Raw genomic sequence first — 20,828 nt, 5'->3', positions numbered from 1 at the left:
CAGCTGTTTTTGATTTACGGCTAATTCTAATAAAAGTGAAAAGGGTTTTTTTTTTTTTTTTTGGCGGGGTGGGGTCCTTCGTCACGTTCGGGTGAATCGTTCCGTAAACAGGGACATTTTCATCTTGATGTCTGCTTTCGATCAAATAAAGTCCAGGGTTTATTATTTTCATGGGTTGATGGCGTGCCTGGGGAACCTAATCGTATTCCTCATCCAAAAATGATGATGATGCTGTCAAGGAGCACATCCTCAAAGCATGTCAAGAGAAAGAAAAGAAATGGACACTATTATTAGCCTGGATATGTAACATCAAAGAGTTTATTTGAACATTTAGAGCACTCAAAAACATAAACGTTCCTCATGTTGGTGTGGCTGTCTCAGTGTGTTTATGGTACGTATGCTACTGTAGCCACAGTATAGCAATGATTTGGAACTAAAATTCTCACAAGGTTTCTTTGCTTGACCTCAGGAACTCTAGCTCCGTGGTTCTCAACCTTTTAATCATATTTTAACCGGGGACATTTTGTATAACACGGTTCTGTTGTGAAAATAGCAGATCTACATGCTCACAACACCTCGCGTTGCGAGGCGCTGTGAGCATGTTGATCTGCTATTTTCACAATTTCTGCTTCTAATATTTCCACAGAACTACATGCTCACAACGCCTCAACGCCGCGTTGAGCATGTAGATCTGCTATTTTCACAATGTTCGCCTCTTGCTTACTTAATATTTGACAGTTTGTGGTTTTAAAACGGTCTTGAAAGTCCTTAAATTGTCACTTTATAAATGTGCAGATACCCTGTATACACTTATACTGTGTGTTGGTTTGTTTACCGTTGAGTGAGAACAAAAATGACATTAAGCTAATCATCTGGGGACCCCACAAAATTATTTGGGGACCGAGAACCACTGGTTTAAATAGTTAAATGGTTTCAAGGTCAATGTTTTTTTCCTGCTCAATATTGAGTCGACGCTTTTGAAATAATGATCTTTCTCTCGCTCTCTCCATCCCTCCACTGTCCTGACTCTGTAGGTTTTTGCACAACAACAGGATCACCCATCTTGTCCTGGGGACCTTCTCTCATCTCCAGTCCATGAAGAGACTGTAAGTAAAAACAGGATGGCGCTCCATAGCAGCCCAACAGCCATTAAGCGGGTAGACAGCCGGTGGTTCTGCACTGTGTGAGCATGCCGCATTAACTGCACAACACGACACCATTCTCAAAATTGGTACTGTCACGTGAACTTTAGCCCACTGGTGTCCTTACTAGGGATGGTGGGACGATATGAAAATGACATGTAACGATTGTTGTGGCAAAAAAGATCGCGATCAATGTCGCAATAATCAAAACTTAAAATGCCACTTTTGTTTGTTAACTGCAATAATCAAAACGTAAAATGCCACTTTTGCTAACTGCATTAACTGCACAACACTACACCTTTTTTCACACTTTGTACCGTCACGTGAACTTTAGCCTACTGTTGATGATATTATCGCAATAATCAAAACTTAAAATGCCACTCTTGCTAATCATTTGAAGAACCAGCATCCCTGCAGCGCGTTGCGTTGTGAGCTTGTAGATCGGCTATTTTTTATCAAGTGTAGAGGGTTTAAGCGGTACTGAATTCGCAGCTCAAGAAAAGATAATTCATCGTGGTGTACGACGGAGAACAATTTCAGGATACATTAAAATATTCACTATATCGTCGCTGTCGGGTGGAAACCTCGTATCTCCAAGTTTCAAATTTGTATGTTCTTTCGCAAAGTAAAGCCCTGCTTCATCATACAAGGCCGTCGCACAAAAGTAGTGAAAACAGCCGATCTACAAGCACACAACGCCTCGCACCGCGAGGCGTTGTGTGCTTGTAGATCGGCTGTTTTCACTACTTTATATATTTTTTGCCATGTCACAGACTGAAATTTGAGTAAACTCAACGGTCTGGCAATACGGACACAGTGCTATCTAATACAAGTCAGGCTCAGCTTCAGAACTCTGTCCCCGCCCCCCCTCTCCCATTCAGCCAACAGACGACGAAGAACAATCAGTGGTTTTGGCCCGGTCCCGTTGTTTTCATCTCCCGTCGCTCCCATAAAAAAAAAAAACATGGCTCCTAGGCTTCTGTTAGATCCCAGGCCAGGAGGCTTCCAATGAGATGCATGACAGCACACTTCATCAAAGCTCATTTTCACATTTTGGAAGCTCGCCACTATATCTGCCTTGGATCGATTAGGATATCAGTTATGTTTCTATCAATGTGTCTAGGACCAAATTACCAATGTGTTTTTTTTTTGTTTGTTTTTTTGCTGTAGCAACACTTTGCTAGCCGAAATAGAATGACTTGTTGTAGATTAGCCGTGAAATTTCTATTATTATATTATGATCTGAACCGCATTCATTTTACCAGACATCCAGCGCTATATCACGTGGTCTTCATCCCCCATTACCATACCGCGATCCCCGTTGTATACTCACCACAGTTCCCAGTGAAATTCTTCAATCTGCATTGGCTTAGAGTGGGGGTTTCGGCCGACGCATCTTATCCCCGTGCGTTTCGCGTGCACGATCCGTTCACGTAAATGTCGGCTCAAGTAATCCACGGATGACTCAAGAGTAGATATGAGCATTTTCGCTCGCATAGCCCCTAGCACTCCTGCTATACTAGCACAAACGTATAAACAGAAAATGGGTGGCTGCTGGGAAGCCTCTGCAAGGAATGGACCTGACGTCACTTCTGCTTCATGTCAGACGAGCCATGTGCTATCGATGGACGAGTGGTGACTAGGGAAGGTTAGACGATCGCCGATTTTCGGATAATATTTTATTTTGTTTTTAATGACCCAGTACGGTAAAAGACGGCGCGGCTGAGACTCCTTGCTCAGATGTCCGGTATATTCCGGTTTTAATATTAAGGGGCTCCCCGTGGCTTGCAAAGTGTTAAAATAAGCAATCGTCAACTACCGGTGGTGTAACCTCGCCTCACCAGGCTTTCTCAAAGCCTGGTATTCGTTTACTAAACAGGTTGGTTGATCCGGGTCTAGACCGGATGATATCTTACTCACTTTGTATTCAAAGCGGACTACACTTTGGCCGGAACTACCAACCGGAATCAGTTTTAACCCAGTTTTGCGCTAACTGGGTTAAAACTGATTCCGGTTGGTAGTTCTGGCCAATGTGTAGTCCGTTTTGAATACAAAATGACGTAGGACGTCATCCGCTCCCGACCGGATCAAAAGCCAGAAATTGGAAGTGATCCCAGGCTCCCGGCAGTGGCGTTGCTGAAACCACTCTCTTGTAACTAATTAAATGTTCTCTCATAGGCTGGTCATGGATAATAGACACATTGTAGTAGACTTAAAAGCTGGATCGTTAATAAAAGACGAGGCAGGTGTGCTCCAACATCAGTCTCGCGTAGCCAGACAACTATTCCACAATCTCTGAATGCTATATAGTCTGAAATTACAGTAATGGAAGGTGGCATTTCTGTTCATGAAAATATATTTAAAAATGTCAAATCTGATAAGCAGCAAACTAAATATGCTTAGATGATAAATGTGCGCAATGTTAAAACTAAACGGAAGTCGGGAGGAGGCTTCACTTCCGCTTTAACCGGGCAGTGGCGGGCACTCATCATAAGAACTCTATCCAACATGGCCCCTGTGAGTAAGCGATTACATTTGGTCCAGTGTTCATTTTGTCGACTAAAACTGTGACGAAAAATGTTTGTCAACTAACTTGTTTTTTCACTGACAAAAACGAAATAATAACTAAATAATAACTAAGCTATGATGACTAAATATATTGACAATTTCGTCTACAAATAAGAACTAGACTAAAACATTTAGGGAGGAAACTGGTGGAGAACAGATCCAGTAGCACTAAAAGACAAGTCATTTTATGTTTGGTTGCGCTCGGTTGTTGCAGTGAAAATAGCAGATCTACAAGATGTAGATCAGCTATTTTCAGCCTGCAACCAAGTGTAAAATCAGCCATTACGACACCATCAAGGCCTGCCAAAATACATTTTTGTAGGTGTAGAATCAGTAGACTGAAATCTTATGATATTTAGTCAACTAAAACATTTCAGATGACTAAAATATGACCATATATTTCTCATTAATCGTAATCAAGGTGAAAAGGCTGAAATAATCGTGATATTGACTTGGAAGTCACGTCGCCCAGGCCTAGACTAAACTGAACGCTGCTGCTGGGACGGACACAACATCGGAGACGGATTTACACCACAGCTCTCCCGGATCGACCCCTGAGGCCAGGGGCGTCACAAAGGGGGGCGGGGGGGGGGGGGGGGGACTGAGTCACTAGGGCCCAAGGTGGAGGGGCCTTAATTATTTTATACTTTAGCTATTGAAAAATAGCACAGCGTGGCAAGTTTGCAGATCTGCTATTTTTGAAAAGTTGTGAAAATGTGTGCAAATCTTTGAACATGTGTATTTTTTAAGCGAACATTCAAATGTTGCTTCTGGGGGGGTCCCTGGAACTAAATATTTTAAGATGGAGGTCTGTGGCCAAATACATATCATATATATTTTGGGGGTCCTTCACATGAAAAGGTTTGAGCACCACTGACATAGAAACATATTTTTTTCTAAAAACCTTAGAAGGATTTGAAAGATTGCACACAATGTTCAAAAATGTTCAAAAATATCAGATCTACAAGCTTGCAGCGCTGTGAGCTTGTATATCTGCTATTTTTCAATAGTTAAAGCATATAATGCGTAATAATGTCTTCCCACCCAGTCTAAGTGGGTTAAACCTCCCTCTCCCCCTATGAAGAACATTCATAGAGGGCCCGCAGTGAATCCTCGTACCCAGGGCACAGAATTTGGTGCGACACCCCCTGCCTGTGGCTCCTGTGTGTTTACATAGTGATCAGGGTGGCTTGTGATGACGTGTGTCTCTTTAGGGCTGTGTCGCTGTGATATATGACGGTGGGCCGGTGTCTATAATTATGAGGAGGCATCTGTCTTTCCTCTACAACATACTGTATATATACTGTAAACCCACGTGTGTTAGTCATTCCTTTTTCCTCCCTCTTTTGTCTTGCGTTTGTTTGTTTGTTTGCGTTGCAGGCGCCTGGACTCCAACACTCTAAACTGTGACTGTGAGCTGCTATGGCTGGCCGACCTGCTGAAGCAGTACGCCGAGTCGGGGAACGCCCAGGCGGCGGCCACGTGCGACTACCCCAGCCGCCTGCAGGGCCGCTCGGTGGCCACGCTCACCGCCGAGGAGCTCAACTGTGGTACGGAGAGAGAAACGCCAAGCAATGCACAGTACACTCGGTCACACACACACACATAAGCCCCTGATCAGTGTTGATTTTGTCGACTAAAACTATGACGGAAAATGTTTGTCGACTGCGTTTTTTTCACTGGCAAAAACGAAATCAAAATTAAGCTGTGATGACTAAAACTAAGAATAAATATATTGACAATTTTCGTTAACAAAATAAAAACTAGACTAAAACGTTAGGGAGGGACTAGTGGAGAAGAGTCATTTTATGTTTGGTTGCTCTCAGGTGTTGCGTGCTGAAAATAGCCGATCTACAAGCTCACAGTGAGCTTGTAGATCTGCTATTTTCAGCACACAACCAAGTGTAAAATCAGTCATTATGATGCCATCAAGGCCTGCCAAAATACATTTTAGTCGACTAAATCAACTATAGATTTAGTTGCCTAAAATCTTCTCAGGTGACTAAATTATGACTGAAACTAAATGACATTTTATTCAAAAGACTATGACTAAAACTAAATCAAAATTTGCTGTCAAAAACAACACTGCCCCTGATACACGTAGTCATCAATATCAGCCAGTGGCGTCAATTGGGTATGGCTAGGAATGGCAGTTGCCATACCTTGGCTAAAGGGGAAAATGTAATGTACTTCCTAAAATAAATTCATGCCTGTTGATGAGGTATGGCAACATGACTGGTGTAAAAGATTAATCCAATGACACTGCCAATGGCCATACACTCCTCTGGTCGTTGCTGATTGATATTGATGAAAAAATTGCTACGTGTATCAGGGGCTTACACACAAAACCGGTCACTTCTCATCTCCGATAGCTGAACCAAAAAGGTTTCAGCTGATGTAAAAAAAAGGCAGTGGTGGACAAAGAATAATATCGCTTGAAACCTCTTAGCTCTATATTACTACATATAACTTTTGTGTGTGTGTGTGTGTGTGTTTGTGTTTTTTTTTGCCTCATTCAGACACCTGGGGTAAAGGCGTACATGTTTGTATGCATGCGCGTAATCAACACACAAACAAACACGCATACATACACCATATGCAAAATATCCCGGTTTGCATCTGTGGTTCATCAGGCACCTGTAGCTGTTTGACCCACTCTTTATCCCACCAGCTGGGCCTCTAGCCTGGCTTAAATGTCAGAGCTCACTCTCTTCCATGTTCAATCTCAGACCACCAATCTCTCCGGCATCTGTACTTCGTACCACTGGAGAGTGTGTGTGTGTGTGTGTGTGGTGGCGTGTGTGTGTGTGTGGACAAGAGGGCCCTCCAACCCATGTCATTTGCGGTGTTTGTATTGTATTCAGTCAAGTGCCCTTGGATGAATTCTGGGTAATTTAAATTGAGATATTGCAACATTGCTTTAAGGTGATTCTGTTTATTCTGGTGCCATGCCACTGGGGTATGGAAAATTAAATCGGGAGATGGTCCTAATACCCTCGTGTTAGTCTTTTCCTCATGTACTGTATAAGGGATGGAATAATATTTATTTTCGAACCGGATTATTAGTTAGCGGGAGACTTGAGGGCGGCCGAATTAGGGGCCTGGAGTGTAATTCACCTGGCAGGCGAAGGGGAAGTCTACTTTGGCACGAATCGGATTGTCCCACAAGGTAACTGTTGCCACAGTCAAACGGTCTAAGTGGTTAAGAAGCGATACGGTTCGCTCTAAAGTCAATCTGGCTGATTTTCAGTCATTTCCTATAACAGACTGCTGGCTCCCGTAGCAGTAAATCTAACCAGCTTAGTCCCTCTCCATTTCTCCCACTGGAACCCATTGTCTGGGCGGGCGGGCGGGCGGGCGGGTGGCTACTAGGCAGGCAGCCGTTGGCAGCTGACTGTAACCCAACCACACTTGAAACCTCAGCAGCTAATTTGACGGCCCGGACTTGCCCATTCTTGCTCAGTGCAACCCCCCCCCCCCCCCCACACACACACACACATTATGTCTGTGTAGTGAGGCACCAGAAGAATGTCTGCTTTAGAACATGATAGAGGCATTTCCACTCACTCCCTCCCTCCCTCCCTACCTCCCTCCCGCCTTCCATCCCTCTCTCTCATTTCCTCTTCCCCTTTTTTTCCCCCTCTTTTTAAACGGGGTGAAACAGTGCACGGTGGGTTCGAGCAGCTGTCAAAACAGCGACACTCCTCGGGATGAAGTGCCACCAAACTCCTTGTCGGAGGCTGGGTTCGATATGCGATGTCGTTTTTTATTTTATTTTGTACCCACTGCAATTACCGCCCCTGGCGCTAATGTGGAGTAATGTGGCGGTGAGAGGAGGAGAGGCCAGGGTTTGCCATTCACACAGTCAGGGGCGTCACAAGGGGTGGGGGGGGGGGGGGGGGGGGGAGTGGGACTGAGTTACTAGGGCCCAAGTTGGAGGGACCTTAATTGTTTTATACTTTAGCTATTGAAAAATAGCAGATATACAAGCTCACAGCGCGGCACTGACCTTCACATAAAACATTTTGAGCACCACTGACAAAAAAAACCTTAGACGGATTTGAGATATTCAAAGAATTTCACAAATTTTCAGGATTTTTCAAAAATATCAGATATTTTGTATATCTGCTATTTTTCAATAGTTAAAGCACAAAATAATGTGTAATAATGCGATCCCAGTCCATGGGGGGCCCCACAGTGAATCCTTGTACCCAGGGCCCAGAATTTGGTGCGACACCCCTGCACACAGTCATCAGAGTTCAGTGTTCCACGCGGGGCTTTGGTTTTGGTCGGGCTGCCGTCGCTGCTGCCGCTGCTCGCAAATGGTGCACAGATTTATGGAGCATGGTTTGTACGTTAGTAGAGAGAGAGGACCATTAAGAGAGACTGTGCTCATACAGGCTGCATTGCAATGTGTCTGCCACATGTACAGTACCACATGTACACTGTGTGGGGTAGGAGAGAGAGCCAGAGAAACTGTTGACAGTGGAGTGCATGAGTTTGTCTCATCCCTTAATTTACAATTAGTCATATGACCTCGGCAAAAACATATTTTTGATTTCAACTAAAAAGACGTGTTTCTTTTTTCTTTACTTTCTTTGTTTCAGACACTTGCAGTCAGCATGGCTACAAATGGCATGGGGAGGGGAGGTGTGATTTTGAGTTAGGAACCGAGCATCCATTGCTCATCTCCCTTTGTCATGGGAGACATCAGGGTTCCTTCCCTCAAATGACCGGTACTTTTTTGACAGCACTACAAACGAAGGCCAACAGTGACTAATTAATTTGTAAATGAATGCCCAAGTTGATCAGACTACAGCGTTGCGCAGAAGCATCAAAAGCCGCAAGCTCGAAACCCGGCGAGCTCGTCCAGGGCCAGAGCAACGGAAGGGCTGTAGGTGGTGCAGCCAAAGATCTCAGCGAGAAAGTGAAAGAAGCCTCAACTATCGCCGCAAAAGCGCAGACATCAGCGACTTTAAACTTTTGACGGCTACAGCATTTGACAACGGTAACCGGAAATGATCAGTGCTCGATAGATAAACCTGCCGCCGTAGCAGGCGTCTGTACTACGCCAGAAGCTCCCTTCCCATGTTGTGGCTGCAATGTCTGCTGCGTATCCACCTCTTTCCGCGGGAATTTACAGGAGAATGTTTTGCACCACACTGCACCACACTTACGGTTAACAGCAGACATACAGGCTCACGTCGCGTAGCAGATGCAGCCGTTGTGAAGCTCCGTCCAATTTCTGCACGATGGGATGTTGGAAACTTGTGGATACGCGTCGCCATGGAAACCAAAGAGTTCAGTAAAGGGGGTGGGACCTCGTCGATGCTATGACGATTACGTCATTGCAGCCGTAGTCCTGCCTCACGTCGCGGTTGTAGAAACAGGCTGCTTAAACTGCCTATTTAGAAGCAAAGGCTGCTGAAGCAGCGCTGGTGAAACGCATCCACGAAGCGTCTATTTTCACCCCAACATCGACTAACAGTTTTGGACATATGAGGTTTCCACCTGACAGAGACTATATAACTGTAGTTTACCACCCAGCCACGTTCCCTCCCAATGGGGGTCAGTTGTACCTTATGACCCCCCCCCACCCACACACACACACACACTAACGATTTCCCACACGGATGATTTGTGTGTGCAGGAGCACCCTCCTGTCCTAACCCAAGAGACCCCTAAATTGGCCCCATTTGTGGGGGTTGCGCCGAGGACCTATACAGTATATCGTCGTTGTCAGGAGGAAACCTTGTATGTCCAACACCGTTTGTTTTGTATTTATCATTTTTGAGCGGTGATAAACCGCTCCATAGAGTGGCTGTGCGTGTGTCTGTAGCCACTTTTCCATAGCAATGTGTTTTCCTCAGCGTTTTGCCATAGCAATATGTGTGTGTGTGTAGCCATATTACATCACCAATTACATCCTAGACCTAGACCTATCTGTATTCACTTTGCCTCAGCGTTTTGCCATAGCAATGTGTTTTCCTCAGCGTTTTGCCATAGCAATATGTGTGTGTGTGTGTAGCCATATTACATCACTAATTATCCTAGTCTTTTTCCTCAGCGTTTTGCCATAGCAATGTGTGTGTGTGTGTGTGGCCTGTATTACATCACCAATTACCAATTGAAGACGTTATGCAAGCACGACCACCGCTCACTTCACATTGGGTGTGATTTTAAAAATGATGCGAGGCGTTGTGTGCTTGTAGATCGGCTGTTTTCACTACTTTTGTGCAAAGGCCTTGTGTGATGAAGCAGTGCTTCACTTTGCGGAAAGATTTACAAATTTGAAACTTGGAGATACGAGGTTTCTGCCCTACAGTGACGATATATACTGTATATATATACACACAAGGGTTAGCCTTTGAAGGATCACTTTGCCCTACAGCGCATAACTCTCCCTGCAGGTCGTCAGGCTCACTGTGTGAGCTTGCAGATGTGCGTGTGTGTTCATGTGTGGTGGTGAGATGGATAATGGGCTCAAAGGGACATTTCTTTTGGTCCCGTATTTACTCCATGTGGACAGAAATGTTTGCGTTAACGCTTCAGTCCCAGCTTTCTTTGCGCGCTTGGGAGTCTGTCTTCCCCACGGCGTTATTCATTAGTGCAGGGGTCTTCAACGTTTTCAGGCCAAGGACCCCTTAGAGAGAGGCGAAGCAGGGACCCTGTTCATAGATTCCATATAGTTTCATCTTTTGCCAGCACAATCATCAGTGTATTTTGGATTCGTGTCAATTTGTGTTTTCAGATATTTAACTACTTGAACCGTCAATACTTAATAAACTTGACCTTTCACTCTGTACTTAGTCTGCTCTTTTTACCCTCTACACCAAACCTTTTTACCAAAAATATCAAGATGATATTGATGAATTCCACTACTGCTGTAGAGTCTAGTAACGGTGTGTCCTTCCTGCCCTCTCATTAGCCATCAATAGTTAACATGTGTGCAGTTTGTGAACGAAGCCTCTCAACAACGCATAGTTCAGTGACGAAGCTGCATTGCTATACTGGCCTGTGTGTGTGTCCTAGTGTGGTGACGGACGGATCTACATCTGCTCTTGTATGACCGGCCATTTCTTCTGTTTGATGGGGTCAGGCACATGGCAAGAGCTGTGATTGGTTTACTTTTGAGGAGACGTACAAAGTCTCCTCACAAGTAAGTGCGCGCACACACACACACACACACACACACACACACACACACACACACACACACTGACAGAGCCACCTCTATTAGTTATTGCGACCGGTATGAGAAAAGGCATGTCATGTCTCTGTCCGTCCGTCCGTGACCGTGACCGTGTACGCTTTTTTACACTCTGACATCACTGTGATGTCAGGGGAACCACACTAACAGAATTCCTTATATGCCCTTATATGGAGATCCCTATTGTCATCAACATTAAGCCCATATCTAACAGATGAACACTTCATATGGGAATGCCCGTATATGTGCATAAAAGGGATTGTATGTATGATGTCAGCTGTCATAGACTTCATAGGACTTTCACATAACGAATAACTGAGTAAGCATGTTTGGGGTCTCACAGCATACGTATCTCCATATACAGTACATGGATCTCCATATATGGGTACCAGGGGTCGCCATATATGGGTAACTGGTCCGATATACATCACTTGCCAGAAGGCCAAAACATAAAGGGCGAGGTCGCTTGTCGCCCTTAGGCGTCTTACTGGTATACCAGGCCTGATAGTCTATATATAATAATGTACTGAGATCTTTGGCAGAGGGGAAGAATGCCAGCGGTTGGCTTTAGTCTGCGGTCTGTCCTTGGCTGTCTGGCTGTCTTCCCAGGCATTATTACTTATCACCAGCCCTGCACCCTGGGAGAGACTGGTCAGTAGGATGGCCTCCAGCTCTCTAAGCGAGGCTTTGTGGGAAAGACAGAATATATGAGAAAGATATGCCCTCATGTGTACCCGCTACCCACATCACCTCTTAACGCCACCCTGTCCTGCACAGAAGCTGCGAAATAACATTTCCCTCCTTGTTCTGTAATCTGCACGATGCTTGAACCGTCCCAGTGTCTGTACATATTATTATAAAAATTATAATCAATCGACCAACTGTGGGGAAAAAAACTGTTGGTTGATAGGCCTGTCACAATTATTACATAATCGTCTAATCACAATGATTTGACATAATCGCAATTATTTTGTCATAATCGTTTGACACATCATATCCATGTTGAAAAATGTTCACTTTTCAAAAATAGTGGAAATAGCAGATCTACAAGCTCACAAGACGTTGCATCGCTCGTAGATCAGCTATTTCCACTATCAATGTTCTTTTTTTAACCATAAAGTTGTCCAATATGTCAGTAATTTCTTAGTATATTTAGGTTATGTGTCATATCTTCCATGTGCAACTTCAAAGCCTACAATCCAAACGGAAACCGCTAAGATCAGCGGCGGCCGCGCCGCGGTGAGACACAAACACACTCGCTCAGCGAGTAAACGCTGCGCGGTATGTCACAAAGATGAGCACAATCCAGCTCTCACCACCCGCGTACGCACCTCTGGAGGAGGTGCACAAACGAGCACTCTCGTGGGGATTTCACGGGACTGCGCCCGCTCGCCTCACCGCCCCTAAACTTCTCTGCGTGGCCAAAATAGCCGCCCGCCTCTCATTGAAAATGAATTACTAGGACGCGGTGACCGCGTATCGCCTGGAGGGCCCTTAATGATCAACGACGAAAACACAATTAAATCGTTAATCACAATAATTTGAGTGACAATCGTCATGTAAAATGTCATAATCGTGACAGTCCTGTTGGTTGATCCAGCGTCTCATCCTTCCATCTCTCTCTCTCTCTCTCTCCTCCAGAGGTGCCCAGGATCACGTCGCAGCCCCAGGACGTGGACGTCACCTCAGGGAACACTGTCTACTTCACCTGCCGGGCCGAGGGCAACCCCAAACCTCAGATCATCTGGCTCAGGAACAAGTGAGACACATTTCACTAGGACGGAGAGACCTCAGAGCCTCAGATTGATTGATTGATTGATTGAATACTTCACTACCCATTTAGGCCTGAAGTTATTGAATGCTTTAACCAGTGAAAAATAGCAGATATACAAGCTCACAGCGCGGCACCGAGTGCCACGCTGCGAGCTTGTAGATCTGCTATTTTTGAAAAAGTCGTCAAAATGTGTGCGAATCTTTGAATATATGTATTTTCAAAGCGAACGTTTGTAACTCAAATTTTGCTTCTGGGTGGTCCCTGGAACTAGATATTTTAAGATGGGGGTCCGACGGTCCGTGGACAAATACATATCTTTTTGGGGGTCCTTCACATGAAAAGGTTTGAGAACCACTGACATAGTAGTCTCTCAAGAACAGACTAACTGAACTCCAGTTAAGTGAAAAGGACCTTTTCGTTGACAGATTGCTGACATAGAAACATAGGTTTTTCAAACACTTGCGCGGCACCGAGTGCCATTGTAGTCCTATGTATTCAATTCATCAAGATGCATAAAGATATAGATTACTATACAAGACATCACAGTACTAGGAGCAATACAAGTATATACAGAAAAACGCGGGGGATAATTTATTTTGGCAAACTAGAAGGCTTGTCTAGGTACAGTTTGAAAATGTCTCTTTATGGCGGTTTTGAAGGAGGGTTCTCATTCTTTTTAACACCTTCTAAGCCACGGGGAGCCCCTTAATGTTAAAACCGTACTATATCGCACATCCCCCCAGGGACTCTCAGCCACGTCGTACATTCCCGGACTTTGTCTTTAAAACCGGAATAAAAGCTTTTGATCCGAAAATCGGCGATCGTCTAACCTTCCCTAGTCACCACTCGTGCACTGATAGCTCATGCAGACCGTGCATGAAGCAGAGGTGACGTCAGCGCCTCTCCTTCTCCAAGGCTACTCCCAGCCATCCGTTTGCTGTCTGCACACTCGAGCTCCTACAGCAGCCATGCTTGGGGCTATGCTAGCGAAACTTTTCAGTTCTGTTCTTCAGTCACACATGGACTATTTGCGGGGACATTTACGTGAAAGGATCGCGCACGCGAAACGCACGGGGACATCGACGATCGGCCAAAACCCCCATTCTATCCCAACGGAAATCGAGAAAATCATGGTGAGTTACTGGCCTGGGAAAAAAAAAAAAAGAAAAAACAGCGGCGCTGTTCAAGATGGAGGGGCTGCGGGGTCATGTTTATAAACATAATATTATGTCTCAGATCACAATACAATAATAGAAATTTCACGGCTAATCTACCAACCACCATTCTATTTCGGACGTCAAGGTGTTAAGTAGTTTTGACATTTACATGGGCACTGGTCCCTTGGGTATCTTGAAGACCAGGCTCTTTGCAAGTTGCTGTCTTCAAGAGAAGACTCTTTTTGGTTCAATGACCAGAATAATCCTTATGTTTGTGCATGACAAACTGTCCACTTTTAAGACCAGAGGCCTAGTAAGAGGCTCATTATTGTCTCCAGAGCAACGTTTCGGTATACACATACCTTCTTCAGGTTATAACCTGATGTTTCAAATCAGTACACATTCACAATAACCTAATGTGTACTGAAACATTGTTCCCAATACATATTTTTCCAATATGTTGGGGAGTCCTTTCTTCTATAGACTCGAGTCCCTCAGTCTACTCCTGACTCTGCCTGGTTTAATTGGCGACCAATCAAAAGGGTTTTTGTGTGCATATGTGAACATTTGGGGGACATTAAGAAAATGTGTGTTTTATTAGTATAACAATTTTGGTATTTAGCAGATGCTCTTAATCCAGAGCGATTTACAGTAAGCAAGGACAAAGGTAAAACATGAAATGCATAGAAAAACTAATCTAGAATCATTGGTAAACCAAGAAACTATCTGTCCAACAGTAGAATATCCAAAGAAGTCAATAATCTGTACAGATTCTTCTCTTTTGTTACCGATAAGAAGTGTCACCCTTCGACACTTCTGACAATCCTCCGACTTGTCAATGGAAGAGCTGTGAAGTTCTCAAATGGCACACCTGGTATATCGAACTTTCTAAAACGGCTAGTTCCATTCCTTGATTCTGATTGGCTGGTTGTTGTGGTATATCTGAGACTATAACCCACACCTTGAATCAGTTTATATCAAACCCAGGTGCGTTATTTCTTTCCACAGTGTTCCACACCACAGTGCACCAATTATGTGTCGTTTCTGCTGCCTGGACGGGAAATACATTCTTGCAGAGCAGACCTTATTGTGAATTATTAGTGAAATAGAACAGCTTTAATTGGTACATGTCTATGATTTTCATGTTGCAATATTGTGACCGTTTTTGAAAAGCAATAAGCCACTCAAAGCTTGTGGTTACCGGGGTAGTATACACCGGCTGAGAGGCGTTGGGAAACACGAGGCGCCAGCCGAGTGTTTCCGACCCTCTCGCCTCTTGTGGCTTATTGCTTTAATACACAATACTACAGGATGCCAACTGAACCCGCTCTGTCTCTCCCTGTGCTCCTGTCTGTCCAGTAATGCTCTGAACCCGCTCTGTCTCTCCCTGTGCTCCTTGTCTGTCCAGTAATGCTCTGAACATGCTCTGTCTCTCCCTGTGCTCCTGTCTGTCCAGTAATGCTCTGAACATGCTCTGTCTCTCCCTGTGCTCCTGTTTGTCCAGTAATGCTCTGAACATGCTCTGTCTCTCCCTGTGCTCCTGTCTGTCCAGTAATGTTCTGAACATGGTCTGTCTCTCCCTGTGCTCCTGTCTGTCCAGTAATGCTCTGAACATGCTCTGTCTCTCCCTGTGCTCCTGTCTGTCCAGTAATGCTCTGAACATGCTCTGTCTCTCCCTGTGCTCCTGTCTGTCCAGTAATGCTCTGAACATGCTCTGTCTCTCCCTGTGCTCCCTGTCTGTCCAGTAATGCTCTGAACATGCTCTGTCTCTCCCTGTGCTCCTGTCTGTCCAGTAATGCTCTGAACATGGTCTGTCTCTCCCTGTGCTCCTGTCTGTCCAGTAATGCTCTGAACATGGTCTGTCTCTCCCTGTGCTCCTGTCTGTCCAGTAATGCTCTGAACATGCTCTGTCTCTCCCTGTGCTCCTGTCTGTCCAGTAATGCTCTGAACATGGTCTGTCTCTCCCTGTGCTCCTGTCTGTCCAGTAATGTTCTGAACATGCTCTGTCTCTCCCTGTGCTCCTGTCTGTCCAGTAATGCTCTGAACATGCTCTGTCTCTCCCTGTGCTCCTGTCTGTCCAGTAATGCTCTGAACATGCTCTGTCTCTCCCTGTGCTCCTGTCTGTCCAGTAATGCTCTGAACATGCTCTGTCTCTCCCTGTGCTCCTGTCTGTCCAGTAATGCTCTGAACATGCGGGACGACAGCCGCCTGAACCTGCTGGAGGACGGGACGCTGATGATCCAGGACACGCGGGAGACGGACGAGGGCGTCTACCAGTGCATGGCCAGGAACGTGGCGGGCGAGGTCAAAACCTCAGAGGTCACGCTCCGCTATTTTGGTGCACCCTGTAAGCAACTGCATTTATAAATAGATAGTGTGTGTCAGGGCTGGAATTTCATGGAGGCCATGGAGGCCATGGCCGCCGTTGCCCCTCAGTTTGGCCTTGTGCCCCTAAAAAAAATGGCATGCCCTGAGGCCACAGTGGCTTCTTTGCCCCAGCTGACTGTACGACTTTCTCATGTGTCTCTTTCTTGTCAAAATGTAGACAGTAGACACCGGTGTCTCTTTCTTGTCATGTAGACACCAGTGTCTTTTGTTGAGATTCTGAAATCTTAACTCCCGAGTCCCCATCTTTAAACAAATCCAGTGACTTTGATTGGTGCAGGGCTGAGCATGGATCAGATTGTAAATACCATAATTTATCTATTTCACTGCAGATTAGGTTATCATCCGTAACCCTTAGATTCAACAAAGTCTTTCAATGGACTAAAATCTTGTTTTATTTGATGGCCTTCCTGCCCTGCCATTTGGCCTTTGTGCCCTCAAAAATGGACAACACCGTGCCCCTAAAATGATGAAATTCCAGGCCTGGTGTGTATATATATCTGTGTACCATGTCCTGTGTGTTAGTTTAACTCGAATGGAATCAGGTGGGGTCCATTTCGTTCCATCTGTACACTCTGAGTTACAAATGGATGCAGCAACATGGAGGATTTTATTGTGTAGGTTTGTGAATTGTTTGTTGAAGTCTGGTGACATAATTTCATTGGTTGTTTACGGCCGAGGAAACCGAAGATTTTTCTATGTCTTTCACTGCTGGCTTCTCCTACCTGTTAACGTGGGCGCTAATCCAGTTCCCATCGTGCTCGATCGGACACTGCTATGCATCGTGTGTTCGCGTATTCCATCAGCTTTCCAAATCCGTTTAAACGTTGAAAATTGATCAATCCGTTCTCCATCTGTAAGCCGTGGTGTTTACACAGAAAGCTAACGGGCCGGAATAGAGGACAGACCATCCGCTTCCGGTTTGCGGCCTCAATGTTAATCGGCCTGCTCAATAATGTGTCTGTGTAGAAACCTGTTTTAGTTCGGTAATTAAAAAAAAAATTAAAGCTTATTAAATCTTCCGGTTCCTCGGGCATGGCAGAGAAGCCCTACAAAGGGGTGTTTTTTTGGCAGCAGTTGTGTTAAAGTGTAGGAAACAAAGGGTGGTCAGGTGGTTTATGTCCAGTCTGTCCTAGCCTGATTTCAGACTCTACGCTGGGGCTTGAGTCTGAACTTGTGGCCATTCTATTTGATTGAAAAGGGGAGGGGATTTAAAATTTGAAATTCCCAATCACAAGAGATCTGGTGGGAGGGGTTGTGTTTGACTTTTGCACACAAAACATTCCCTCCTCCCCCTCCCCTCAATGACATGCACCAAACAGGTCACTGTCTTTGATGTTTCATTGATTAGAGAGAATCACTAACGAGCTATTCGACACTTGTATGGCTCAATCAATGACTGCAGTTCGGAGCCCTTCTGAAGTTCAGAGGGAGCAATTAAGAACTCTGGTGAGCCACGCAGCCACCCCTCCCTCCACTGTTTCTGTTGATTTTCAAAAGTTAGACGCGCCCCTCCTCCGCATTGCATTGATTTCATTGGTCGGTTTCGGTCGGTTTGAGAAGCTTTCGGTAGCAAGAGACACGTCATATGACACATCCAGACCAAGAGATGCAGTTCACTCAGAGAGTGGGCGGGTCTATTGGCTGGAGCCAGGCTAAGTCTGTCCACCTCCGTAGGGTCTAGGCTAGGTGTTCGAACCCACAATGGAGCATCCGGTTTGACCGAGTCTCTCTATGAACACAATTGGCTGGGATTTGGGGGAGGGAAGACGGGCGGGAAGGATGGTCTTTGTCGCTGCATGTGCAGACTGTGCACGTACCTCCACGGGCTGGAGTAGGTAGGGCATTCACCAAATATTCGAATATCAAAGTCACTATTCGACGTTGTTCACCGAAATCGAATATTTGCTTTTTTTTTTTTTTTTGTTTTGTCTTTAAAAATACTGTATATATATTTCTTCATGGTTTATAAAGCTTGGCTAGATAGGAAGTTATAAGAACCCTGACAAGCACTTGGAATTGTAGGTATTATATTTAATGTGACTCGGTTCCACAGATAAATATTGTGAAAATAGCCGATCTGCATGCTCACAACGCCTCACGTTGCGAGGCGTTGTGAGCATGTAGATCTGCTATTTTCACAATGTTCGCCTCTTGCTTACTTAATATTTGACAGTTTGGCCAGTCCTGTTGAATATTAGACTATTCGAATACTTTGAGGTTGAATAATTTGAATACTAAAATTTGCTATTCGTGAATGCCCTAGGAGTAGGGAATGTAGAGCAGGTGGTCGAGGTGGAGTTGGACAGAGGAGGTGCTACATCCTCCCGGTAGGGGCTCCTCGCTGGCAGTTGAGTCAGCAGGGTATAGCAGTGGCAGCACAACAACGTGTGGGGAGAGATTAATTGACAGAGCGACTGAATTGGAGCAGGATTAAGAATAACTTGACTAAAGGGCCATTCACACTGAGCACTAGCTATAAAGCTATAGTTTTAAAAAGGGTTCTAAGCCAAGTGGATGGCAGTGTTCACGCCAACCCCTACCAACGTTTAACTGTGCCTTTTAATGTGTTATGTGAGGATAGTGTGTTAATGAGAGTGTAAGGATAGTGTGCTGTTAATGAGAGGGGTGTGAGTGGAGCTGCAAGGTGCACCGCTCTGCTCCTGGTGTGTGTTCACTGGGAGGGTCACCCAGGTCGCCTGCAGGGGTCGGCGGGTCAAATAACTGGGATGTGCCACTGAGCCCTGAGCAAAGCCTGCTGGCTTGCATGGAAAGAACACACACACACACACACACACACACACACACACACACACACACACACACACACACACATACACGCACACCCATGCCTCTCCCTCTCTCTCTCTATTTAACACACATGCACGCACACCCGTGCTTTGTCTCTCTGTCTCTCTCTCTCTCTAACACACACACACACACACACACACACACACACACACACACACACACACACACACACACACACACACACACACACACACACACACACACACAAACAAATCCATGTCCATGCATTCTTACACAACATCTCTCTCTCACTCAGTCACTCGCGCACACACACACACACATAAAAACACACACCCAACACACTCGCACACTTAAATGGCAGTGTGCCGCTCCACATCTATGGGTTTAGCCCACTCATGGTCCTCCCCACAGGGCAGATTAACTGGGGCCGTCTCTCCCAGGTGACCCCGGGGTCGTCGCCCGGGTGACGGGCGACCCGAGGGGCGTCCCCTCGTTAAAGGAGGAACTGTCGCTGAGAGCAGATGTGGAGCTGTTTCCTGTCTCTGTGTGATTGTAAACGCCGGGCCGCCTGGGCCTGTGTACATATTTTCCCCCGACCCCACTGTAATCACTGGCCAAATATGGACGCGGGCCCAATCCCAGTGTGGTGTACACATTGGTCGTATGCAGTGCAGTAGGGATGGGACGATAAGTGATATTATCGTTTATCGTGATGACAAACTCACGACTCACGATCGTCCTCCGTCATGCACTCACTGGGATCAATTCACCTTTTATTTGCAGAGCTGCATATCCTGTACCATTTACCATTTATTGATAAAACGTAATTATAATATATGTACTTGATACAGTATTTTTTTCACTCTCTACCATATCTCTTTGCCAAAAAAATGCAGATCTACAAGCTCACAATGCGTCGCAATGCTAAACAGGTGGTTCTCAAAGTGAGGTCCGGGGAGCCCCAGGGGTCCTTTTATCTATTTATACATTGGCTATTCAAAAATAGAAGATCTATAAGCTCACGTCTTTTGGACTTGAGGTTTTCACCTGACAGGGAGGATATGGCTCATTCTTTGCGCCATACCAATGTTTTAAAATGGAAACACGTTTTAGTTACAGTCACATTCAAATTAATCTTTGAATGATTATACCTTACAGACACTGAGACACATGATGCATATTTTGAATGAAAAATGTCTCTCAGTGGGGAGAACATATAACTTCTCCTGGCGGTTTCACTTACATTTGGGTTGACACGTTCCTTGTTAATAACATCCTAAGTAGTTCTTTGTTACATTTAGTTTAGTTTTGTCTTTTTGGCGACATCTCCTGCAGCTTTGTTGTCTGTAAGAACTGTGATTACCAGAACAAAATCATGGCAAGTACCGTTCCAAAGAAAAAACTATGCTGAACGGTCCTTGCACTGAGGACATTTTGGAATGCAACAAGAATGTTTTCTGAGGGAGCCAGACACTCATGGCTAAAAATTTGTGTTTACAGAAGTTGTCCAAAAACACATTTATGTGGAATTGGTTATTTTGATAAATATATACTAGTGAAAGATTTATATCAAAACGACCTTTCTTTAATTGAAAATGTTACACAGTATGACTTTAATTTAACGGCCCATTTGGTTCCATTTCTTCACCCATAGAGAGTAATGCTAAGGCTTTTACAGTGTTCGCTGACTCATACTTGCTCCCTAAAGCAGTGTTTCTCAAAGTGGATTCCAGGGACTCTGTGGGTTACTTTATGGGGGTCTAAATTGACCCATACAAATCTGTAACAGTAACAGTGTACAAATGGACCCGAACAGGTCC

General features: G+C 45.0%; 1 protein-coding gene across 1 annotated transcript in view; it reads left to right on the top strand.

The window, feature by feature from the left end:
* pxdn (peroxidasin) overlaps positions 1-20,828 on the top strand; it is a 131,331-nt gene that overhangs the window by 41,891 nt on the left and 68,612 nt on the right. The window contains exons 6-9 of the mRNA XM_080750606.1: positions 1,035-1,106; positions 5,091-5,260; positions 12,562-12,679; positions 16,029-16,198. Coding sequence (XP_080606732.1) covers positions 1,035-1,106; positions 5,091-5,260; positions 12,562-12,679; positions 16,029-16,198 — 530 coding nt within the window. The remainder of the gene's footprint in view (positions 1-1,034; positions 1,107-5,090; positions 5,261-12,561; positions 12,680-16,028; positions 16,199-20,828) is intronic.

This window comes from Nannobrachium achirus (genome assembly GCF_963921795.1).
Source record: "Nannobrachium achirus genome assembly, chromosome: 20".
Classification (NCBI taxonomy): domain Eukaryota; kingdom Metazoa; phylum Chordata; class Actinopteri; order Myctophiformes; family Myctophidae; genus Nannobrachium; species Nannobrachium achirus.
Note: the sequence above shows the minus strand (reverse complement) of the source record. Positions and strands in the feature narration are given on the sequence as shown.